Here is a 22,479-nt window from a genome sequence, read left to right as displayed (position 1 = left end):
TGGCACTCTGACTAATTAACTGAGCAATCAGTTCAAAAGTAGGAAATATTTGAAATTTAACTTAAATCAGAGTATTTTGCCATACAAGTGTTCTTACTGAAATATCCAGGTGAGCGATACAGGCCCTCTGGGCCTCGTTATAAATATGTCTAATAATAGCATTACATTGTTATTGATATAAATATGTCCAATAATAGCGTTACGTTATTATCTTTATAAATATGTCCAATAAATGCATCATATTATTATTATCATACACATGTCCAATAATAGCATTACGTTATATAATTAACATTGTTATTATTATCATAAATATGTCCAAAAATAGCATTACGTTATTATTATCATAAATATGTCCAAAAATAGCATTACGTTATTATAAATAATATGTCCAATGATGATAGCATAGCGTTATTATAAATATGAGCAATAATAGCATTACATTATTATAGATATGTCCAATAATAGCATTATGTTATTATTGATATAAATATGTCTAATAATAGCATTGCTTTCTTATTTTTATGAATATGTCCAATTATAGTGTTAAGTTATTATCATAAATATGTCCAAAATTAGTATTTCATTGTTATTATTATAAATGTGTCCAATAGTAGCATTACATTGAGTGTACTTTTGTCAATTGTGTTGGTGAATTTTGTGAGTAGTCTACCTCTAAAGCCTTTATTCGGCAAATTTAAACGTGCTGTAAAACTTGAACAGCTAGAAGTGTCTGCTACCATATGCATATGTATATTTATGGATACTAAAAGATTAGTGTCAATCATCTATGGCATATAATAACTGTAAATAGGTTGTCTGTTATCTCAATAACCACTTGCTAATTACCTGTATTAAGCATTACAGACTCCCCTTAACCTTGGCCACTTATCCAATATCTCATATTGTTTTATTGCTGTTGTTTTGCATAATAATCATAACCAGGCTATATATATTACATACTGTGTTTAAATCTATATGTTATTTTATATAAAGGGTTCTGTAGATGCCTTGGGCGTACACTTTGTCTATCCCAACATTCCTGTATATATACCGTAGTGGTTTAAAGGAGACCTTGCCACCAGTTATGACAGAGCACAACCCCATACTTCAGGAAGGAATCAAACAATTCACAGGGTTAGCACGGGCCTTGAGAAAGTCTTTAATTTCACCTTGGGCCTTGAAAAGCCTTGAATTTCACCTTGGGCCTTGAAAAGCCTTGAAAATTGGTTTACAGCCTTGACAAAGCCTTGAATATTAAGGTTTCATTAGGATAAGTGAAACCCTGGCCACTGATCATTTGGATTCAACTTTGTCCATGTCGCCTCCCCTACAGACGTTAATAATTACCATGTCAAGTTGTATTTTGATCAAGCGTATAGTAATAAGTTGCCTTTTTGTTCTCTTGTTCCCTCTCAAGATGACTTAGATGACGGGTAAAATGGGCCTTGAATATTTAATTAAGACATTGAAAAAGCCTTGAAAAGGCCTTGAATTTGGTTTGACAAAATCCGTATGAACCCTGATTCACATTAATGCATGATTACTTGACTTTTTTTAATGTGCATATATTAATTTTCCTAAGCTCTATGCCTTAAATGCCACATAGCTTTATATGTATTTTGTAAGGTAGTGATTCCTTAAAGTACATAACATATACATTTCTATATCTTCTGTTTAGTGGTGCTTCCTTAACTACACAGCAGTATGTGTTAGGATGAGAGGAATTCTTAGGGAAGAGATTAGTGCACAAAGCTGATTACAACTTGTACTATAAAAGTCCCCTGTCCACACTCCAAATTGTATTTGTGTATTTTATTTAAAAGCAAAGACTGTTATAATAATAATACTTTCAAGTTTGATATACTGATATATCACAGCAACATTACAAGCTGCAGTTCACAAATTATTAGGTTCACTAATCTGTGGTTATAAGTAGCCAGCATATGTCTTTCTCAACTCCCTGGGTATCATACAGGTGGAGCTGCCATTTACAGCTCACTGGTTACGAGTAACCGAGAGCTAATGCGCATGCTGCCACCCCGGCGTCAGTGTCGGCGTCCCACCCCAAAACTTAAAAGTTTTTGGAGTAAGTTTTTGGAAAGCTTGTAAGTCCAAAAGTATACACCTTATGCCCTTCTAAATTGGTTTATTCATTCATTAGAGGTCTAGGAGTGATGTTATGGCAAAATCATGCAGAAAAAAATTGTGATTTTTTCGCATTTTACCATTTTGTGGACTTAACTTTTTTGGCACCAAAACTCACTTTAAAGTTTTGGGGTTTTTGGCACCAAAACTCACTTTAAAATTTTGGGGGTAAGTCCAAAAGTATACACCTATCACTCTTCTAATTTGGTTTATACATTCATTAGAGATCCAGGAGTGATGTTATGGCAAAATCATGCAAAACAAATTTCAGATATTTTTTCGGCATTTTACCATTTAGTGGACTTACTTTTTTTGACACAAAAACCCACTTTAAAGATTTTAGGGGTTAGTTTTGGAAAGCTTGTAAGTCCACACCCTTCTTATTTCGTTTATAAATCCATTAGAGGTCTAGGAGCGATATTATGTGACATACAATTTCAAAATGACATGCTTATACATACATAAAAAATGAATGCATAGTGTGATTGCTGCCGCCGATGAGCTTTCGCAATCATTGATTGCACTTGTGACAGTAACGGCTTACACAAAACATTTCCTACACTACCCTACCAGGTACTCATTTACAGCCAATTTGACAGGAACACAATGGAGTAAATCTAATTATCTTGTCCGAGGTTACAACACAGTGCCAAAACTCGAACGTGCAACCCTTCAGTCACGTAGCCCTGCGTCCTACCAATGTACCACTGTGCCACCTTTATTATTTTACATATTTGATTTTTTGGGATGGGTCATTACTAATTTTGCATTAATAAAGAATAAATGAACTACGGTACTTATGATTATACTTTGAATTTAATGTATGACATTAGGCTTGAGGTCATACACCGCAGTGTTTCTGTGAGATTTCTTTTTGGGTGTTAATGTCGTGGTCATTGGTTTCTACTTATAAGTGAGTTTCACTTGAGCCTGTTAGACTTAAATAGTGCATCCTTAATGAACATGAATGTTGGGAGTGGTACTTCAGGTTGCAAGGATATCAGAGGCCATTTTAATACTGAAAATGATAAATGGAGATTGTTTTTGGTCTGACATTCATGAAGTCAATAAAATGTCTTAACTTAAAAAGTGTGTTTCCTTATGTTCTGTGTACTATAGGCCTAGCAGGCAACTATCCACTTTTGTGGAAATATTACTTTTGTAAAAAATTTGTAAAATAAGTTTCTGCCAGATGTCTGATTAAACACTAAATTGGTTGGCGGAAATCTTCAGTGGCCTGCCACTCAGTTCATTCAATGTTGCAATTACTTAATAGGTCTGGTCCAATAGGGAAATCTTAGTAAAATGCCCTCTTTTGTACAGATCAAATTGTACTGGAATAGGAAATACAAAAGTTATGGGACAAAAGAACTGGAAAATGAAAAGTATGGGACAAATTAAGTGTAATGGGATATGGTATAAGTTCAGCATTGGCTAATACTGATAAGACTCTCACCATACAAACTCTAAACAATTACTGAGGTTTAGTGGAATTTGTTAACAATTATTATGTGATCTGGTTTTAAAACCTTGTGACACGAATGGAAACATTTTACAGTTGTTAAGATATATACAGTAATTGTTGGTAAGTAGTTTAATGATTATACTACGTCAGGTTATCTAGTTCACAGAATCAACAAAACCTACATATACATGTCCAACATTATAATTTACATTATCTGTGTATCATGGTTTAAATTGCAAGGAATTTTTTAAGTTCTTCATTTTGAAATGTTTGTAATTTTTTAATCTCTCACTCTTTAGGAATCTTCTTAACATTTCACATCAACTTTCCATTTGTTCCTTAAGTTGAGCATATTACATTGTTCTAGTGAAGTAAAGATGCCCAATATGATAAAGTAAAGATGCCCAATAGGATAAAGTAAAGACGCCCAATATGATAAAGTAAAGATGCCCAATAAGATAAAGTAAAGATGCCCAATAGGATAAAGTAAAGATGCCCAATAGGATAAAGTAAAGATGCCCAATAGGATACCAATGTTGAATTAGCTGTACAAGATTGTTTAGATGGTACATATAAAGTCTAGTGTCAATGTTATAGTGCTGCAAACCCTGAGGAGATATTTGGGACTGAATTAGGAGCTGAGGGTAGACTAGAATGATAATCGTAATGACTTTAGAGCTGGGAGTTATACCTAGCCAAAACTTACATTAGCTGGACATCTATTTAAAATCATCATAAACAAATTTGATATTTAATACAAGCCCAAGTTTAAATGATATTCCCAGCTTAGTGAAATAAACAAGGATTGCTGAGTATTTATCTGAGCTGGCTAATTAAAAAAGTGTTTGGAAGGTTGACCTATAAGCTTATGTCTGTGGAAAGGTTGTTGCACTAGTAAATAGAGTTAGGGTATATACACACTTCCTGATAATGGCTGCCATGCACCCCCAGGGGCTGGCTGTCAGGGTTGTGGGGTTGATGGAGTGGCCTACCTGTAGACCACTTATGATGAACTCTTGAATTTATACAAACCTGTTTTGATTTTTTTAAACTGGTAAACAGCATATCTTATGATGAAAATGTGATGTTTCCTCCATTTTTCATCTACACTTTTATATTTTAATTCCTCACTAAGTTATACATGCTTACTTACTGACTTATGTCAAATAGATTTATTTAAGGTAATGACAGAAATACCTGTACACCAACAGGAGACGGGCAATCTAACAATTTAACAAATGACATGGACTCTGAGGAATAGTGACATGTATACTGAAAGGATGAAGAAAGGCAACTTCAATTTCAAAGTTTAACAAAATAGTATTTGTGAGCTAATTACCTAAATGTGAAATACATTAGTTAAGTTCTAATATTGGACCATCCCTCTTCAAATTATTTTTAAATTTTTAACAAGTGAGGACATCATTAGGCTGCCATGAATCAAAGCACCCTTATGTACACAATATTGAAATAACAGCTGTTGTCGGACCATTCCCTAATATCGTGTGTCCTCCCCGACCAGCTATAGCATCTCTAATTCTGAGGGGCATGGAGTTCATAAGGCCATTGACTGTCCATAGAGGAATGTTATTCCATTCCTCAGTAAGTGCATTGGCCAATTGGGTGAGGTTAATTGGGATGTTTGGCTGATTCGGAACTCTTCTGTCTAATTCATACGACAAGTGTTCAGTAGGGGACAAATCGGGGCTATATGGCGGCCATTCAATAGGGATTATATCCTAGGTTGCAAGAAAGTCACTAAAAACTCTCACAACATGTGGTATAGTGTTATCTAGCTGAAAGGTCGAATGATGCCTCGTAATAAATGGCACAACATATGGCCTTATTATATCATCTCAATAGCATGCAGCCATTAAATTCCAATTCATGAACACTAAAGGTGTCTTTAACCCATGAGAAATTCCTCCCCGAACCAAAACCGATCTACCCTCAAATCTGTTGCTATCCAAGACAGGTGTCTGTAAAAAGCTCTCCGGGATGTCAGTGCCTTGTTGACGACCATCTGATCGAAACAACGTGAATCAAGATTCATCCATGAAGAGCATAGACCTCCAATGTCTCAATGGGAAACATCTGGCATCAACCATCGCATACAACACACTCGGCGTTGAGGTGTCAGTGGAAACAAACAATGTAATGGCGAAATGAGCGTAAATTTGATTCTCGCTGTTGATTTCTCACAGTTTTTGGGTGAATCCAACGGTTTGCATTACCATTGGTATTTTGTGCTGTTTTGGTTGCTGTTGATCTCTTGTCACACAAATGGACAAGCGAAGTGAACCGATCTTGACGTTGTTAAGTTACACATGGATGTCCGTAACTTGGTCTATCATCAACTCTTCCTGTGGTGTTTAGATGTATAACTAACAGATTTATTGTCGATTTGTGAATTCTGAAGTGAGAAGCAAAATGTGGAGTGCTACTGACCATGAGCATTGCAAGAACCTGTCCTCTATCAAGTTGGGATAGCTGTGACTCTTTAAAAGAAATATTAATTTCAAATATATTGGCCATCATGCAGCTTGGTATAGTCAGAAATTGGCACTAGTTTGAATGGAAAAGAAAGCATGCATATATACAGTCACAGTATGTTGGTTATTTAGGCTTGCCAGAAGTGGATAAGTGTTTTTTTTGTCACAGATAATGGATTTTTAATATTCAAGAGGGTATTAGATAAGGGTGCAGAATATCACCTTACTTTTATACAAATATGTCTATTCAATACAAAATACTTTACAATTACAAATGTTGGATTCTTTATATAAATCATATAGGTCATTGTCAGTACTCATCAGCTGGTTGATAACAGATCTTGCACACAAAGACAAGATGTGTTTGAATTGAATGTCCGATTTTTTTCTGTTTGAAAACATTAGTAATGGTGTACCATATGCTTATAAGGTTGTATTATCTTGCTCTATGACATATAATTACCATGCAAGGGGAATGCCTCTTATGTTCCAAAACTAATGTATCCACACGTCCATCAAGATGTACAGCTATATATGGTGTATAGTGTAGATCTAAGGGATAACCAAGTGATGCTGGGTCAGATACCTGCCCATTATAGTCTTTATGAATATTGAAGTGCTGTTATATTATTTAAACTTTAAAGTTGCTTTGAAAGGCAACATTTTTGCTCAGCTCTTTCCCATAAGTCATTGTTAAGTTTTCTCGAGAATAAATGACCTCAAAAACAAGTTGCACTTGCTAATATAAATATTCCAACAAAATCAACACATACAATTGTGATGTTTGGTCTGCAGTTATAAACTGCTTGCTTCAAGTTTGACCGGCATAACAAATTTGAAGGTCATAGCAGATATAGCAAGTGAAGAATACATGTCCATTGGGTACCTTTTATCCGGGCTATGTACGCTGGTACAATAGATTTACCAAGTACAGATTGAAATGATATTTTACAATAACATGTTTTTATTAGAAAATACTGTAGATATTATGAAACTTCAGTTTCTAAGCCTGACTGGGTACAATAGTAAAATTTTCTCATTTTCTAAATGCTTTCTGGCACATATACCACAGCTTAATGGATTGTGTTGACATGATAAGCTGTCAATTGGTGTAGACTTGATTTGGTGGAGGTACACTTTTCCAAGACTGAAGTTTTAATTGAGTACATGTAGTAACAGTTCTCAGAATATCAGTTATTTGTGGCTGTGGAGTTAAAGGTTACACATTGTAATAATAATATATTAATAGGCTATCACTGTCAGGTCTGGGCCACAGGTCTGGGACATGTACTTCTCACATCAATATATATATGGTGTAATGGCCTTTACAGCCTCGTAATAACTGTGCTATCTGTCAGGTGCTTTCTATATGTGTGGTTAGTTTGGATGTAATAGGCTATGATTTTGCTGACTTTTAGTAGAAAATTCAGGAGAAAAAAGTACAATTTTACTGAAATTTTGGGACACATCGGGTAAAAGAAGGAATCAAAAACATTTGATTGATTATATAATTAGCTACTTAAGTACACAAAATTGATATTTTACTCCATAGAATCATCATGTGTATGCAAATTTTCAATATAAATGACATGATTAGCATATATACTTATATAGATTTATATATGTGTAATACTGTGATGTATTCAAAACTAAAATTGCAAACATATTTGATTTAATCTTTAATTGGATGTTTTCTTATTTGTAAACCATAAAATCAAATATACAACCCTATATATATACAGTGGAACCTCTATAAACCGAACATGCATGGGACATGACTATTTGTTCGGTTTACAGAGGGTTCGCTTTGGAAAAGTTGATCAAAAAATGACCGGTCGAATTCCGGATATAATTGGTCGGACGATGTTTTATTAGAATGCACCCGATTACAAACCGGCACGTACATACATGTATGTAGACAATTTGGTTTGCCTGAATAATATGCATATTATGAAAGTTAATCAATGTATATATTGCAGAATATATAAAAAAGGCAAATGACTATAACTATAGTTTTAAACAGTATTTTCACATGTACAACTACACTTTACGATCGACCTACATTTTGTTACGTCTGGTGAAGCTTCGTCATGTGGGTGGGGCCGAAAGTCCGAAACGGAATATTTTACACATCGAATAATATTAAAGGGTGTGAAGATGTCTTGTTTCAATATCAATTACAATTGATCAGATGATACTGGTCGTATTTGCGACATCGCTGTTGTCTAAAAAAAACATCACTGGCTTCATTTACAAAAACAACCCCCTTTGGGCCTCATTTAAATTAAATGCGAAACTCAGGTTTCTGGCTCTACTTGCATTGAGAAGATAAATGAACTGACGCGCTTCAATGAAGTGTGGCATTGTTTCATAATTGTCGTGTTGATTATACACTAGGCCTTCCGTCATAATGCCCCCTTGGGGTATATATTGGATACCTGAACAAATCACCTACGTAGGTCCCGAGACAATAAGGCTTCACACAATACCCGTCACAGTTGTTGTTTCACGGTTGACTGGCCTGACCTCGTGTCATAATCGCTCAGGTAAGGCCAGTTTTCAGAAGTAACTTTTGGTATATTTTAACAGGAACCGGGCACAAAATCAGTCTGGTGTTCGGAATTCAGAGGGATCGGTATTTGGAAGTTTTTTAATACTATAATAAAGAAGGACCAATTCCGTACAATGACAATTCGTTCGGTAATTAGAGGTGTTCGGTTTTTAGAAGGTTCGGTTTTCGGAAGTTGCACTGTATAATATAAGTTATGTTTTGGTAGCCTTTATTTGCCGAATACAGTCTGAACACAACAAATATGTTTTGTCTCCTCTGTGTTTATAACTTCCTATATAGCTACATAGCTATAAATAACATAGCCAAGCAGTCTATGGTTTGTCTCCTCTCTGTGTTTATAACTTCCTATATAGCTACATAGCTATAAATAACATAGCCAAGCAGTCTATGGTTTGTCTCCTCTCTGTGTTTATAACTTCCTATATAGCTACATAGCTATAATAACATAGCCAAGCATCTAATGGTTTGTCTCCTCTCTGTGTTTTAACTTCCTATATAGCTACATAGCTATAAATAACATAGCCAAGGCAGTCTATGGTTTGTCTCCTCTCTGTGTTTATAACTTCCTATATAGCTACATAGCTATAAATAACATAGCCACGCAGTCTATGGTTTGTCTCCTCCTGTGTTTATAACTTCCTATATAGCTACATAGCTAAAATAACATAGCCAAGCAGTCTATGGTTTGTCTCCTCTGTGTTTATAACTTCCTATATAGCTACATAGCTATAATAACATAGCCAAGCAGTCTGGTTTGTCTCCTCTCTGTGTTTATAACTTCCTATATAGCTACATAGCTATAAATAACATAGCCAAGCAGTCTATGGTTTGTCTCCTCTCTGTGTTTATAACTTCCTATATAGCTACATAGCTATAAATAACATAGCCAAGCAGTCTATGGTTTGTCTCCTCTGTGTTTATAACTTCCTATATAGCTACATAGCTATAAATAACATAGCCAAGCAGTCTATGGTTTGTCTCCTCTCTGTGTTTATAACTTCCTATATAGCTACATAGCTATAAATAACATAGCCAAGCAGTCTATGGTTTGTCTCCTCTGTGTTTATAACTTCCTATATAGCTACATAGCTATAAATAACATAGCCAAGCAGTCTATGGTTTGTCTCCTCTCTGTGTTTATAACTTCCTATATAGCTACATAGCTATAAATAACATAGCCAAGCAGTCTATCCTCAGACTTCTTGATTTTAACAAATAAAGGCATTTAATTGTCTACAATTTCAAGTGTGAATGTGAAAAAATTACCAGGAAAAAATCTGTTCATGGCCTGTTTAAATGTAGACATTAGTTAATGTAGTGTCTTAACTTCCTCAAAGTGGGTGTAGATATTACTACAACAAATAAAACTATGTATTGATAAAATCACATAATTGTGCAATACTTCCAAGGTCCGTGTGAAATTAACACATTAACTCATGTTAAATTACACAATGTGTGAACTGAGTATTTAAGAAATAATTAACGATGAGTCGTGTATTATTGCAGGATATACAACAAGGACGAGGATATTTTGCAATCAAATTAATAACGAAGGCCGCAGGCCTTCGTTATTAATTAAAATTGCAAAATATCCGAGTCCGAGTTGTATATCCTGCAACAATACACGAATCAAAGTTGATTATTTCTATTCTACCATGTACTGTTTAGTTCTGAGATTGACCTCTTTCTAATAGAAAAACAGCAAAGAAAGGATTCAAAGGATTTGAACTCGCGTCGTGATAAAAATATATTGAAAGACTAACCCATTAGCCCACTCGGCTATAGTAACCTTTTATGAAACGGGTGAATATTAGATATTTAAAATTGTGACAGCCGTGACTCACGACCGTGTATTATTGGCACGAGCGTGGGTTATTGGAAAATAATACATGGTTTTAAACCAATCAAAACCGGCGTTACATAGCAAACATGGTAGAATGCTTAATAATTCACCTGATAGCCGATTTGAAGGAATGTCTGTTAAAATTAGCAGCCGATCCTGAAGGAATTTTTTTTTTAATTAGCAACCGATATGGAAGGAATGTCTGTTAAAATTAGCAGTCGATTTGGAAGGAATGTCTGTTAAAATTAGCAGCTTTTAAAAACTGATATAGAAGTAAAAACTGCAGCATACTTTATCATATACTTTGTTGTAAACAGGCTGTATTTGTAATATAATTTAATATAAGATTTTATATCTAGCACATGATATATCATCCAAATTATAGTGTCCTAAGGAATAATATAGGACGAAATCACAATTAAGTATATATCCTAAGGAATAATATAGGACGAAATCACAACTACAATGTAAGTGGCCTAAGGAATAGTATAGGACGAAATCACAATTCAGTATATATCCTAAGGAATAGTATAGGACGAAATCACAATTCAGTATATATCCTAAGGAATAGTATAGGACGAAATCACAATTCAGTATATATCCTAAGGAATAGTATAGGACGAAATCACAATTCAGTATATATCCTAAGGAATAGTATAGGACGAAATCACAACTACAATGTAAGTGGCCTAAGGAATAGTATAGGACGAAATCATAATTCAGTATATATCCTAAGGAATAGTATAGGACGAAATCACAACTACAATGTAAGTGGCCTAAGGAATAGTATAGGACGAAATCACAATTCAGTATATATCCTAAGGAATAATATAGGACGAAATCACAATTCAGTATATATCCTAAGGAATAGTATAGGACGAAATCACAATTAAGTATATATCCTAAGGAATAGTATAGGACGAAATCACAATTCAGTATATATCCTAAGGAATAGTATAGGACGAAATCACAATTCAGTATATATCCTAAGGAATAGTATAGGACGAAATCACAACTACAATGTAAGTGGCCTAAGGAATAGTATAGGACGAAATCACAATTCAGTATATATCCTAAGGAATAGTATAGGACGAAATCACAATTCAGTATATATCCTAAGGAATAGCTATAGGACGAAATCACAATTAAGTATATATCCTAAGGAATAGTATAGGACGAAATCACAATTCAGTATATATCCTAAGGAATAGTATAGGACGAAATCACAATTCAGTATATATCCTAAGGAATAGTATAGGACGAAATCACAATTCAGTATATATCCTAAGGAATAATATAGGACGAAATCACAATTCAGTATATATCCTAAGGAATAGTATAGGACGAAATCACAATTCAGTATATATCCTAAGGAATAGTATAGGACGAAATCACAACTACAATGTAAGTGGCCTAAGGAATAGTATAGGACGAAATCACAATTCAGTATATATCCTAAGGAATAGTATAGGACGAAATCACAATTCAGTATATATCCTAAGGAATAGTATAGGACGAAATCACAATTAAGTATATATCCTAAGGAATAGTATAGGACGAAATCACAATTCAGTATATATCCTAAGGAATAGTATAGGACGAAATCACAATTCAGTATATCCTAAGGAATAGTATAGGACGAAATCACAACTACAATGTAAGTGGCCTAAGGAATAGTATAGGACGAAATCACAATTCAGTATATATCCTAAGGAATAATATAGGACAAAATTACAACTAAGTGTCCTAAGGAATAGTATAGGACGAAATCACAATTTAGTGTCCTGAGGAATAAAACAGGACAAAATCACGATGAAGTGTCCTAATGAATAAAATAGGTCGAAATCATAATTGCCTGACAATGGCATTACATATGTGGTTAAAAGTCATTTTCTTGCAATCTAAATGGTTTTAAAATGTACAATACAATAATCTTAGGTATGATAAACCAAGTCTCTTAACTCATTCCCATTATATCTGAGTTTAAAGAAGCCTGTTGGAGTTCCTATATTCAGTTTAATCTTTTGGTGTGAGATAGCTATATAGGAGATGCTTGTGTAAGGTGATATAGATGTTGATGACCTGAGAAAGGGACAAAGCCCTTATATAAAGCCATCACGCCAGCTGTAGCTTTCCCGACTCCAGATAAGGATAGTAAATGTTTAGTACAATATCAATCTTGTAATGACATTTTGATATTGTTGGGGCTTCTTCTGTATTGATTTCCTGCTCTTTACTATATACACATAACAGTACTGACTCATATTGCCTTCCTCGGAACATGATGTCCTGAAAAATAAAGCTCCTATATATATATATAGCATCAATATGTATATTTTGTTATAGATTTATATAGTGTGTGTTTTTATTAGAATTAATAATAATTGTCACCAGAACTAGGATTAAACAAAACCAGCATTAGTCTTGGTTGTATAACACCCTGTCAGCTGATGAGTCAAGGCTCTAGTTCTTAAATTATTGACTCCACCTTTTATTTGACAATATTTTCTATTCACCGAGAGGCTGGAAGAATAACAAAAGCTGTTTATTGGTTATTGTGTACGACCACTCTCTAATGTTTAGAAAAACCAGTGGAACACTACTCTTTGGCAATGATGTCGGTCATGTGACTAGCTATGGATGCTGGAGATGTTGATTAGCATTTGTGATGTCATGAAGTTGAGGTGATTTCCCCTGCACTGGAGAGAGATGGTGAGCTGGTTGTATGACAAATGGGAACCATCATGGAATTTGTGATGTTGAGGGTCTGAGGACCTGTGTAGGGGAGGCAGTTAGGGGCATTCTATCAGGAACGCAGTGCACAGTGGTCATCAGCACTGTCTGAAATAGGACGTACACACGAAGGAGTACATAGCTAGCAAGGCCAAGGTGTACTGAGAGGACATATACACCTCCACTGGTTATATAGATGGTCAAAGGTAAGCTCATCTTCAGGGGCAAGTACATCAACCCATGAGTGGACACATCAGTATAGGGCCTGTGTAGGACCCATGCGGATATCAAAGCCATAGATAGAGGTGAGATAGGGACACACACATGTATACATGGTAATATATATAGCCAGCACATGTTGGTCTGCCACACATCATAATGACTGATTAATGAAGGAGCAGCTTTACCTGTATGTATACACTTCATAATAACTGATTAATGAGCCGCCCTACCAGTGTATGCTCTTATACATCACAACAAAGTGGCTTCTTTTCTCCTTTCTCCAGACTTTTCCGAGAATAACATATATTTCGTTTTGATCAACAGACAAAACGATAACAAAAGGATTACTAAGCAAACAAGGTTGGTATGTGAAGTAATTGTTCACCTCACCGCTCTACGTCACCGCTGCTTTACTGGTGTGGTTATGGGGAATGTACCAGGACAAAATGCATCTCCTGAAGTGAAGTGTTACTCATCTATTGCCCCTCCCTTAGCCTAGCCCCTCAATGGGGTCAAATGTGTGTGGGGGAGTGTCATCAGGTACAAGGTCAAGAATCTTACAACTCCTGACACCCGATAAGATAACACTTCTACAACTCCTACTCACAGCCATTCATAAAATTAATCAGCGTGTACTAACTGCCTGTGAAAGCACATGGTCCACAAAAAGGAAAGTAGCATGTGAATAAGGACTTATAGTATTGACTCAGGATCTACAGTTAATAGGCAGTGAACACTTTAACAGGTATATGATAATCATCATAAACATTTGCCTTTAAGCCTGTATGGTAAACTACTACTGTGTACAGTCCTGGCCTTTGTTAACCAGTGACTTTCTCTGTTGGCGAGGGATATCACAGTATACGACCTTTTTTGCAGGCTTGGTTAACTAATCATACACAGATTACTGAACTTGAATGGATATACCCGCCACTGAACACAGACATGCGTGAACCACACCGGGAATGGAGCTACATGTGTGTACAACACTATTAGTACTGTGTATACCTTACCTAGGTGTTCTAACCCCTGTGTGATACAGCCCTGGGGGAACACGCTAGACACCTCACCTCACTCAACCCTGCCATATACCTGTTTATTTTCTAAACAAAAGTCTGGATTTGATTTTATTGAGATATGGACTATTTACTTGGATGGTATCGGAGAAAATGGCTGGAAGGAGGTGTGTAATACATATATGATCAGTGATATCATCAGTAATGTGTAATGATGTGATGTAACTTTCTAAACAGGTGACTACTTTATTAGTACTACTTGGTGACATTTTCATCAGATCAAGGTTCTGACTAAATATTTACCGGGGCAATGGCCTTGTGTCCACTGGACTCTCAACCAAAGCACATGTCACTAGCCGAACAAAGAGCAGGAAATTGTCACCGTTTAACAAAATTCTAATGTTGATCTCATTTCCACAGTATTCAGTAAGATTCTATTGAAGGATTGGGATATCTAACACACAGACTCTATAAGTAGACATTACGTATTGGACAAATCTCCTTGGGTGGAGAGAGGTCTGTGTCAGTGTACAAATCGTGTGCCCATTGAGGATTGGCTCTTTGTCTACTTTTATGTTATGTGTTGGTGTTCCTGTGAGACGGTTATTGGTGTGATCATTACCTGAACTTGAGTCAGTGAAACTTGTGGAGGTTTTGTTTAGAACCACTGCTTCAAATTGAGTGTTTTTTGTGTTTGAATTGATGGCTTAAGTGACGAAAACGGACCTTGTTGTGTGTAAGACTACGTAATTGTAATAGAGTTATTGGCATGCTCCTACCTAGAAACACCGAAGCCTTTGTCTTATGATACACAGGTGAATATAGCAAACCATTGCGGATAGAACACGTCCTGTCATAACTAAAGGGGACGTGGGTCCAGTCACAACAGAATGCAGTTCTAAGGTCAGTGAGTCTTTGAAATATATACATGGCTAAGATGGCAGTGGTCAAGCGTGAAGTGGTCAGTATAATGGACGCGGTTGAGCCTGTAGAACCCATTTATGTTAAAAACATGTGGAAGAGTCCTGCCACTACAACTCATCAAGCATGTAAAAAGTGCCAAAAAGAACGTTCACGAAATAGCCCCAAATGGAAACAGAAATCTCGCCAGAAGCCAACTAAATCCAATACCCCAATTGTCATTCAGCTAAAAGATTCTTTAAAGGCAGCTCTGAGACAGAAACAGCGCTCTCTGGCGGACACTGTAATCAAATGTAAGGATGTTGAGGTATCCATAGACAACGAAGGGGACAGTTCTTCAGGTAGGGAGGACAATTCAACCAACATCAAACATCTCAAACGAAAGAATGATGTCAAACATCTAAGTGCCTTAATCTCTGTCATAGAGAAGTCCCATCAGAAAGACAGGTGTACAAATTTCACACACAGTGCCCAAAACAGAAATTCAAAACTTGTGGCTAATTATGTTCTCAATAATGCAAACTATGTCACTGACACAAAGGACAGCTCTCGACCCAGGAGCATCATCGAATGTGAAAATGTTGATGTCATATGCAATGACTTGAATAGCAGTGAGAAAAGTTCTGTTACAACAGAAGATACAGAGAGTGAAAATGGATCTACAATCTCAAGTTCTGAAATCCAGTCTGACTCTGATCAGTCCGTTTCATACGAAAATTCAGAGAATTCCAGAATGTCCAAAGACGAGTTGGAGAAATTGGCTTTGTTCACAACAGGATGTCCCCTGGTACGATTTGACTGCCCACCCTCAGAATGTCCTCAGTGTCTATCTGATTTGTATAATAGTCGGTATTACTATGACCATGGAGACAATGCCTTTGAATTCCATGAGGACCAGGAGTGTGAGGAACCAAGTCCTGCATCTTTCACTGTACCTACTACTATACGAGATTCGGAAGCTGATGAGGCATCTTTGACAACCACAACTGATTCCTCTGAAGTCTCACCTACCATACCACCCGCTCAGTCCAAATTATCCAAAAATGCTCAACCATTCAAATCTAGAAATCCAAAGAACAATTGCCAAAGATCTGACAGGGGTAGACAACTGCTGGATATAGATATTGCTGGAAGGGGAGGTAAATCCAGTGAAGACCTGTTCCCTGACAGTGTTTATGTTGATTTGACGGGTACTGATGTAACATTTACTGTGTATTATGATCATAGCTGGTTAATAGACACTAATGATTCATCAGGCATCATCAGTCAGCTACATAGTGCTGAAAACAACTATGCAACTTCCAGGAATCATTCCATGTCTGAGTTGATGTGGCAGTCTGGTGTTTCGGGGGAGCCCTCCTCGGAATCGTTGACAGACCTGTCCCACATGTCGGTGCCCCACTGGTACTGGCCATACATCTACCCTCCAGTATACAGCCTTGCCACTTCTATGTACAGCCACCCCCTGGACACAACCAATGTCCCCAAGACACAGATGATCCCCCCACATCAACTAAGATCTTGTGAGTATAATATCTTGGGCATTGTCACCTATTGGTTTGATCGAATAATCATAAAATAAATGATCATAACTTATCTAATTTCAACTGTTACCAAAGGGAATTGATTCTTCTTTTTTTTTTTTTTTTTTTGTGTATGACTCTTCTTTTTATTGGTTACAAATGTGCTCTATCAAAAAAGAAAAGTGCACTGTGGTGAAATAAAGTACTGTCAATTAAGATTCAAGTAACTGCTTACTTTATGTTGAATTCATTATACAATTAAACTCATTGTAATCCTAAGATGGAAATTTAGATCCCTACAGCTGAGTACAGGATATTGAGGTTTTTGTGTTGTGCCCTCTCAATCGACTCAAATGTCACGAAAACAAAGAAAATATTTTTATCTCCTTTCTACTTCCTTCTACTTTTTGTATTGCTTGACTTGGCAAGAGTTGAGTTTGGAAGTAAAGAAGGCCATGGGTTCTAGTCTCCTGACCAAGACAAACAAAATATCCTTATAATTAAATGTACTCACTACTCTCCGTTTAACCTTTGTCTTTATATATTGGAACAAGAATCTGGTTAGCCTGTTTAATGTGACAGGGTGGATTGTCATGATACCGTGTACAGAAATTGCAGATTATGACATTTCAGATGACGCCCTGTCAGATATATGGTTACTGTTGTTATACAATCTTACCTTTTGTAAGGACAACAAACTAACCTCAGATAAACCAAAAAAATAATGTTTATTCTGTATAAAATGACCTTAACAGATTTAGGTCCACAACCTAGCATAAGTCAGCCATTGAGTTTAAGCCAGACATGACTTGATTGCTGATCTGTACATTACATTATCCAGAGTTAGCCAGTAGAACAAGATCAAAACAAAAGGGAGCCAAGCCTGAGTGATATTAATAATTGTATGCTGCATGCTACACTTATGGCAGGGGTAATCTAGAAACCAGGTCAGTGGAACTGTAGACATAAACTTGAAGTCATTAGTTTTACTAAGTTTCTGTTTTACCACTAGTTTACTATGGTAGAAGTTGAATTGTGTAAATGTCAGATATTTGTGAGTGGTATTAATTTTCGGTGTTGTCATGTCCAGTATTAACACAATTAACACCAGTATCACAATATTTTAGTGAACTTGGACCAGAAGAAAAGAAATTTTGCTCAGATTTCCTCAATAAAGAGGAATCATTATCCCTAATCTGTTGATATTAGTCTAGGGTAGAAAATACAGCAAAGAAAACAGAGTATTAAAAATAACTTATATCTATATATGAAATGTCTTGTACAAAGTACTTTTTTAATTCCACTAAACTTTGTTAGACCAAAGAAACAGTCAATACATGTGTTTCCTTACAATGAAATGGTACTTTTTAATCAGCTGGCTATCATATTGTGAAGACATTTGATGGAAGACATTTGATGGCTACTACACATAAACTTAGCTCAGTATTGGTATAAATAAATTATATCTAATACATCTAGACAGGTAAGTTATTGTTTGACCATTATATACAGAGGCCAAAGTGATGATGTGATTATTATGACAAGATGAAATTACATCTAGGTATCTGTTTGGAAATGAAGAAGAAAATATTCAGGTAAATGTATATGTAATCAGGGGATAGAGTTTGTGTAACTAGGCCAAGTGTAACATGTGTTGTGTTATACAGATACAAAGAAGTGTCACTGATGGATGTCCCATATATCTGTCCCACATGTTTCCTACCCAAGCTGAATCACTCATATACCAGTATAGTACACAACTTGAGGATTCAGCTGATGAATCCCTCGGGTAACGTACAGCAGCTGAATCCCTGAAGATTTCATTCAGTAGCTGAATCCCTATTAATGATGACCACTAAGTATGACACATCTGTTACTCCTTATTGACTAGACCTCTCAGCACTGCATTGTTTAGTCTGCTAACTAATAGACACTGTTTGTTTTGATAATATTTTGGTGATAAATAACAATGACCTCATCAACCATTAGGATATATGAATGATTTTGTTGGTGTAGAGATACAACTTGTGAGTACCACAAGCTGATAGATTCCTGCTCCAAATAATCTATATAAAGATATAGCACAGAACTTGATTCACACTGGTACTTCGAGTTCAGTGTTTATGATAAACATGTTGGTAGTTATATGTGGATCATGTTGGGGTGATGAAATGTGGTAGGGTGAAGATCTTTTGTACCTGACTTAAGTAATGTTTTACATTGAACCACAAGTACCAAGTAGGCGCTGGTACCTAACTTGAGGTTTGTTAGTGCCTGGTGGTTTGTTCCTGGTTTGAGGTGCTGGGTGTATGTACATGTAAAGACCCTGGTGTCTGACATGAGGTGTGGTTGTATGTACATGTAAAGACCCTGGTGTCTGACATGGGGTGTGGGTGTATGTACATGTAAAGACCCTGGTTTCTGACATGGGGTGTGGGTGTATGTACATGTATAGACCCTGGTTTCTGACATGAGGTGTGGTTGTATGTACATGTATAGACCCTGGTTTCTGACATGGGGTGTGGTTGTATGTACATGTATAGACCCTGGTTTCTGACATGGGGTGTGGTTGTATGTACATGTATAGACCCTGGTTTCTGACATGGGGTGTGGGTGTATGTACATGTATAGACCCTGGTTTCTGACATGGGGTGTGGGTGTATATGTACATGTATAGACCCTGGTTTCTGACATGGGGTGTGGGTGTATGTACATGTATAGACCCTGGTTTCTGACATGGGGTGTGGGTGTATGTACATGTATAGACCCTGGTTTCTGACATGGGGTGTGGGTGTATGTACATGTATAGACCCTGGTTTCTGACATGGGGTGTGGGTGTATGTACATGTATAGACCCTGGTTTCTGACATGGGGTGTGGATATATATACATGTATAGACCCTGGTGCCTCACTTGAGGTGATGGGTGTATGTACATGTATAGACCCTGGTTTCTGACATGGGGTATGGATATACGTACATGTATAGACCCTGGTTTCTGACATGGGGTATGGATATATGTACATGTATAGACCCTGGTTTCTGACATGGGGTGTTGGTGTATGTACATGTATAGACCCTGGTGCCTCACTTGAGGTGCTAGGGTATAGGTGAACAAACCCTGGTACAGGAGATGGTGTTTACTGGAGTGTTTTGTATTGATCTGGGGTGTGTGGCTTTCCTTACAGTTGCTGGAGTGATGGAATACAGTATTTAAGCAGCAGGAACACCCAGCAAGTTGTTATCCCCAATCAATATTGACACCAGCAATGGTTCAGTCTAGTAGACCTTCAGCAGGTTTCCTACTAAAGGGATCAACTTTCCACAGTTCTACCTCCTGTTTCAGCTGCTGAACCACTACATGATGCATACCTTCAATGTCGGGTCTCCAGATCTTATTTAACAATTTCACTTTTTTTTTTTTTTAACAGTCATCATATATATACTTACCACTTGATAAAAGTATTTTGTGTACAATGAAAATAAGATATTTTTTTTTAGTAGAATATGAAAATGATTTTTTTAGTAGAATATGAAAATGATGTTCATGATCAGTAAGCATTGGAATGGCTTACAGCTTTCTTTTAGACTACATGTACCAGTAGTCCATTTTCTGGAGAAATGTAATAAATATTCAATAGTTTTCCCATTATATTGTACTCTATTTTAATCCTATGGCATAATATACTGATAGTCATTCTTTCTGGCTGTTCAGTCCTACTCTTGCAATACACGGCATTCAACAGAAAGCATCAAAACCACTGGGATCCATAGTTAATCCCATAGAGTCAGCTAATTGTTATGGAACTTGTGACTGACAGTTTCAGTCATTTCCTTAAGTTCTTATTACATTCTGATTTAAAACTTCGTGTTGCCTTTGGTCTGTTTACATATGACACCTTTTATATCAGTAAACAAACTTATTGTCATGTAGGTGATACTGTTTGTGTTCCAGCTAGTATACATTGAAATAAGTATTCTCTACAAAACAAAACAGTAAGTAGTATCGATTCTGTCATGGCCTAGGTAATACATCCTCCCTATGTATTGATGTTTCCAGGGGTTGTAATGAAGTTTATTAATTTGTAATGGATAGTCAATTAGTGTATGCCAGTCTGGTCATATGCTTCAGTGATTCTTTTCCGATAATCAGGGGCATGTATAAACATGAGTTCTTGAGTCTTAAGGGGGCCAAAGAATCATGCATTAATTAACATGTGTACCTTCACCTGCAAAAGGTAGACTTAAGCTGAGAGATTTTATTTATAATTGTAATGATTTAATTGATTACTGGACACTAAATGTTGCCTTTATCCCACCTATACATGGACTCCCAATAAAGGCAGTATAAGTCAACATGTTCAGCATGGCTGACTCCTACCTGCTGTTTAGGTATTATTTATGCACATGCACATAAAGACCTGTTAAAATTCTTCATTTCTTCCATAAACAAGACTATTCTTACTTTGTCCTGTTGTATATCTGAGGCTCAGGTTTCAATTAATTCAGAAACATTTGATTAAAATTCAATTTATTCAGAGCGTAATTTCCCCCCTTTTGATGTAACTTTGAACAGCAGCTGTTGTATGATTGATATACATATTATACATGCTGATAGGTATAGGTCCATATAGCATGTCACTGACACATGTCGGTGGTGTCCTACACTGACCTCTGCCATATACACATCAGGACTCTCGGGGCATTGTTTTTTTGTGGATGGAGATTTGATAAACTATGTTGTGTACATGTTTTTTTCTTTGTGTATTGAGAGTTTAAATATCATTATCTGGGCTGTCATCTGGAGCAGGCACCTGATACCAGATCTTATCACCATGCATGGTTTAATATAAATGTTGATAGAACTTGACGAGCAGAATCCTAGCCCCCCACATTGGGCCTCTATAGACTGTAACAGAATCCTAGCCCCCACATTGGGCCTCTATAGACTAACAGGATCCTAGCCCCCCACATTGGGCCTCTATAGACTGTAACGGGATCCTAGCCTCCCACATTGGGCCTCTATAGACTGTAACGGGATCCTAGCCCCCCACATTGGGCCTCTATAGACTAACAGGATCCTAGCCCCCCACATTGGCCTCTATAGACTGTAACGGGATCCTAGCCTCCCACATTGGGCCTCTATAGACTGTAACAGAATCCTAGCCCCCCACATTGGGCCTCTATAGACTGTAACAGAATCCTAGCCCCCCACATTGGGCCTCTATAGACTGTAACAGAATCCTAGCCCCCACATTGGGCCTCTATAGACTAACAGAATCCTAGCCCCAACATTGGGCCTCTATAGACTGTAACAGGATCCTAGCCCCCACATTGGGCCTCTATAGACTGTAACGGGATCCTAGCCCCCACATTGGGCCTCTATAGACTGTAACAGGATCCTAGCCCCCCACATTGGGCCTCTATAGACTGTAACAGGATCCTAGCCCCCCACATTGGGCCTCTATAGACTGTAACAGAATCCTAGCCCCCACATTGGGCCTCTATAGACTGTAACAGGATCCTAGCCCCCACATTGGGCCTCT

General features: G+C 36.8%; 1 protein-coding gene across 4 annotated transcripts in view; it reads left to right on the top strand.

Moving 5' to 3' along the window:
* Window positions 1-22,479, top strand: part of LOC117328226 (CCR4-NOT transcription complex subunit 6-like) — a 68,116-nt gene that overhangs the window by 20,219 nt on the left and 25,418 nt on the right. For 2 of the 4 annotated variants that reach the window (XR_004532928.1, XM_033885680.1), the window contains exon 1: window positions 13,196-16,935. The exons of the other annotated variants lie outside the window; for them this stretch is intronic. Coding sequence is in view for 1 of the 2 variants with exons in the window: in XM_033885680.1 (XP_033741571.1) it covers window positions 15,420-16,935 (1,516 nt within the window). In the remaining variant the exon portion in view is untranslated. Of the gene's footprint in view, window positions 1-13,195; window positions 16,936-22,479 lie in introns of those variants that run through there. 4 annotated transcript variants of the gene reach the window in all.

This window comes from Pecten maximus, chromosome 1, assembly GCF_902652985.1.
Source record: "Pecten maximus chromosome 1, xPecMax1.1, whole genome shotgun sequence".
Lineage (NCBI taxonomy): Eukaryota > Metazoa > Mollusca > Bivalvia > Pectinida > Pectinidae > Pecten > Pecten maximus.
Note: the sequence above shows the minus strand (reverse complement) of the source record. Positions and strands in the feature narration are given on the sequence as shown.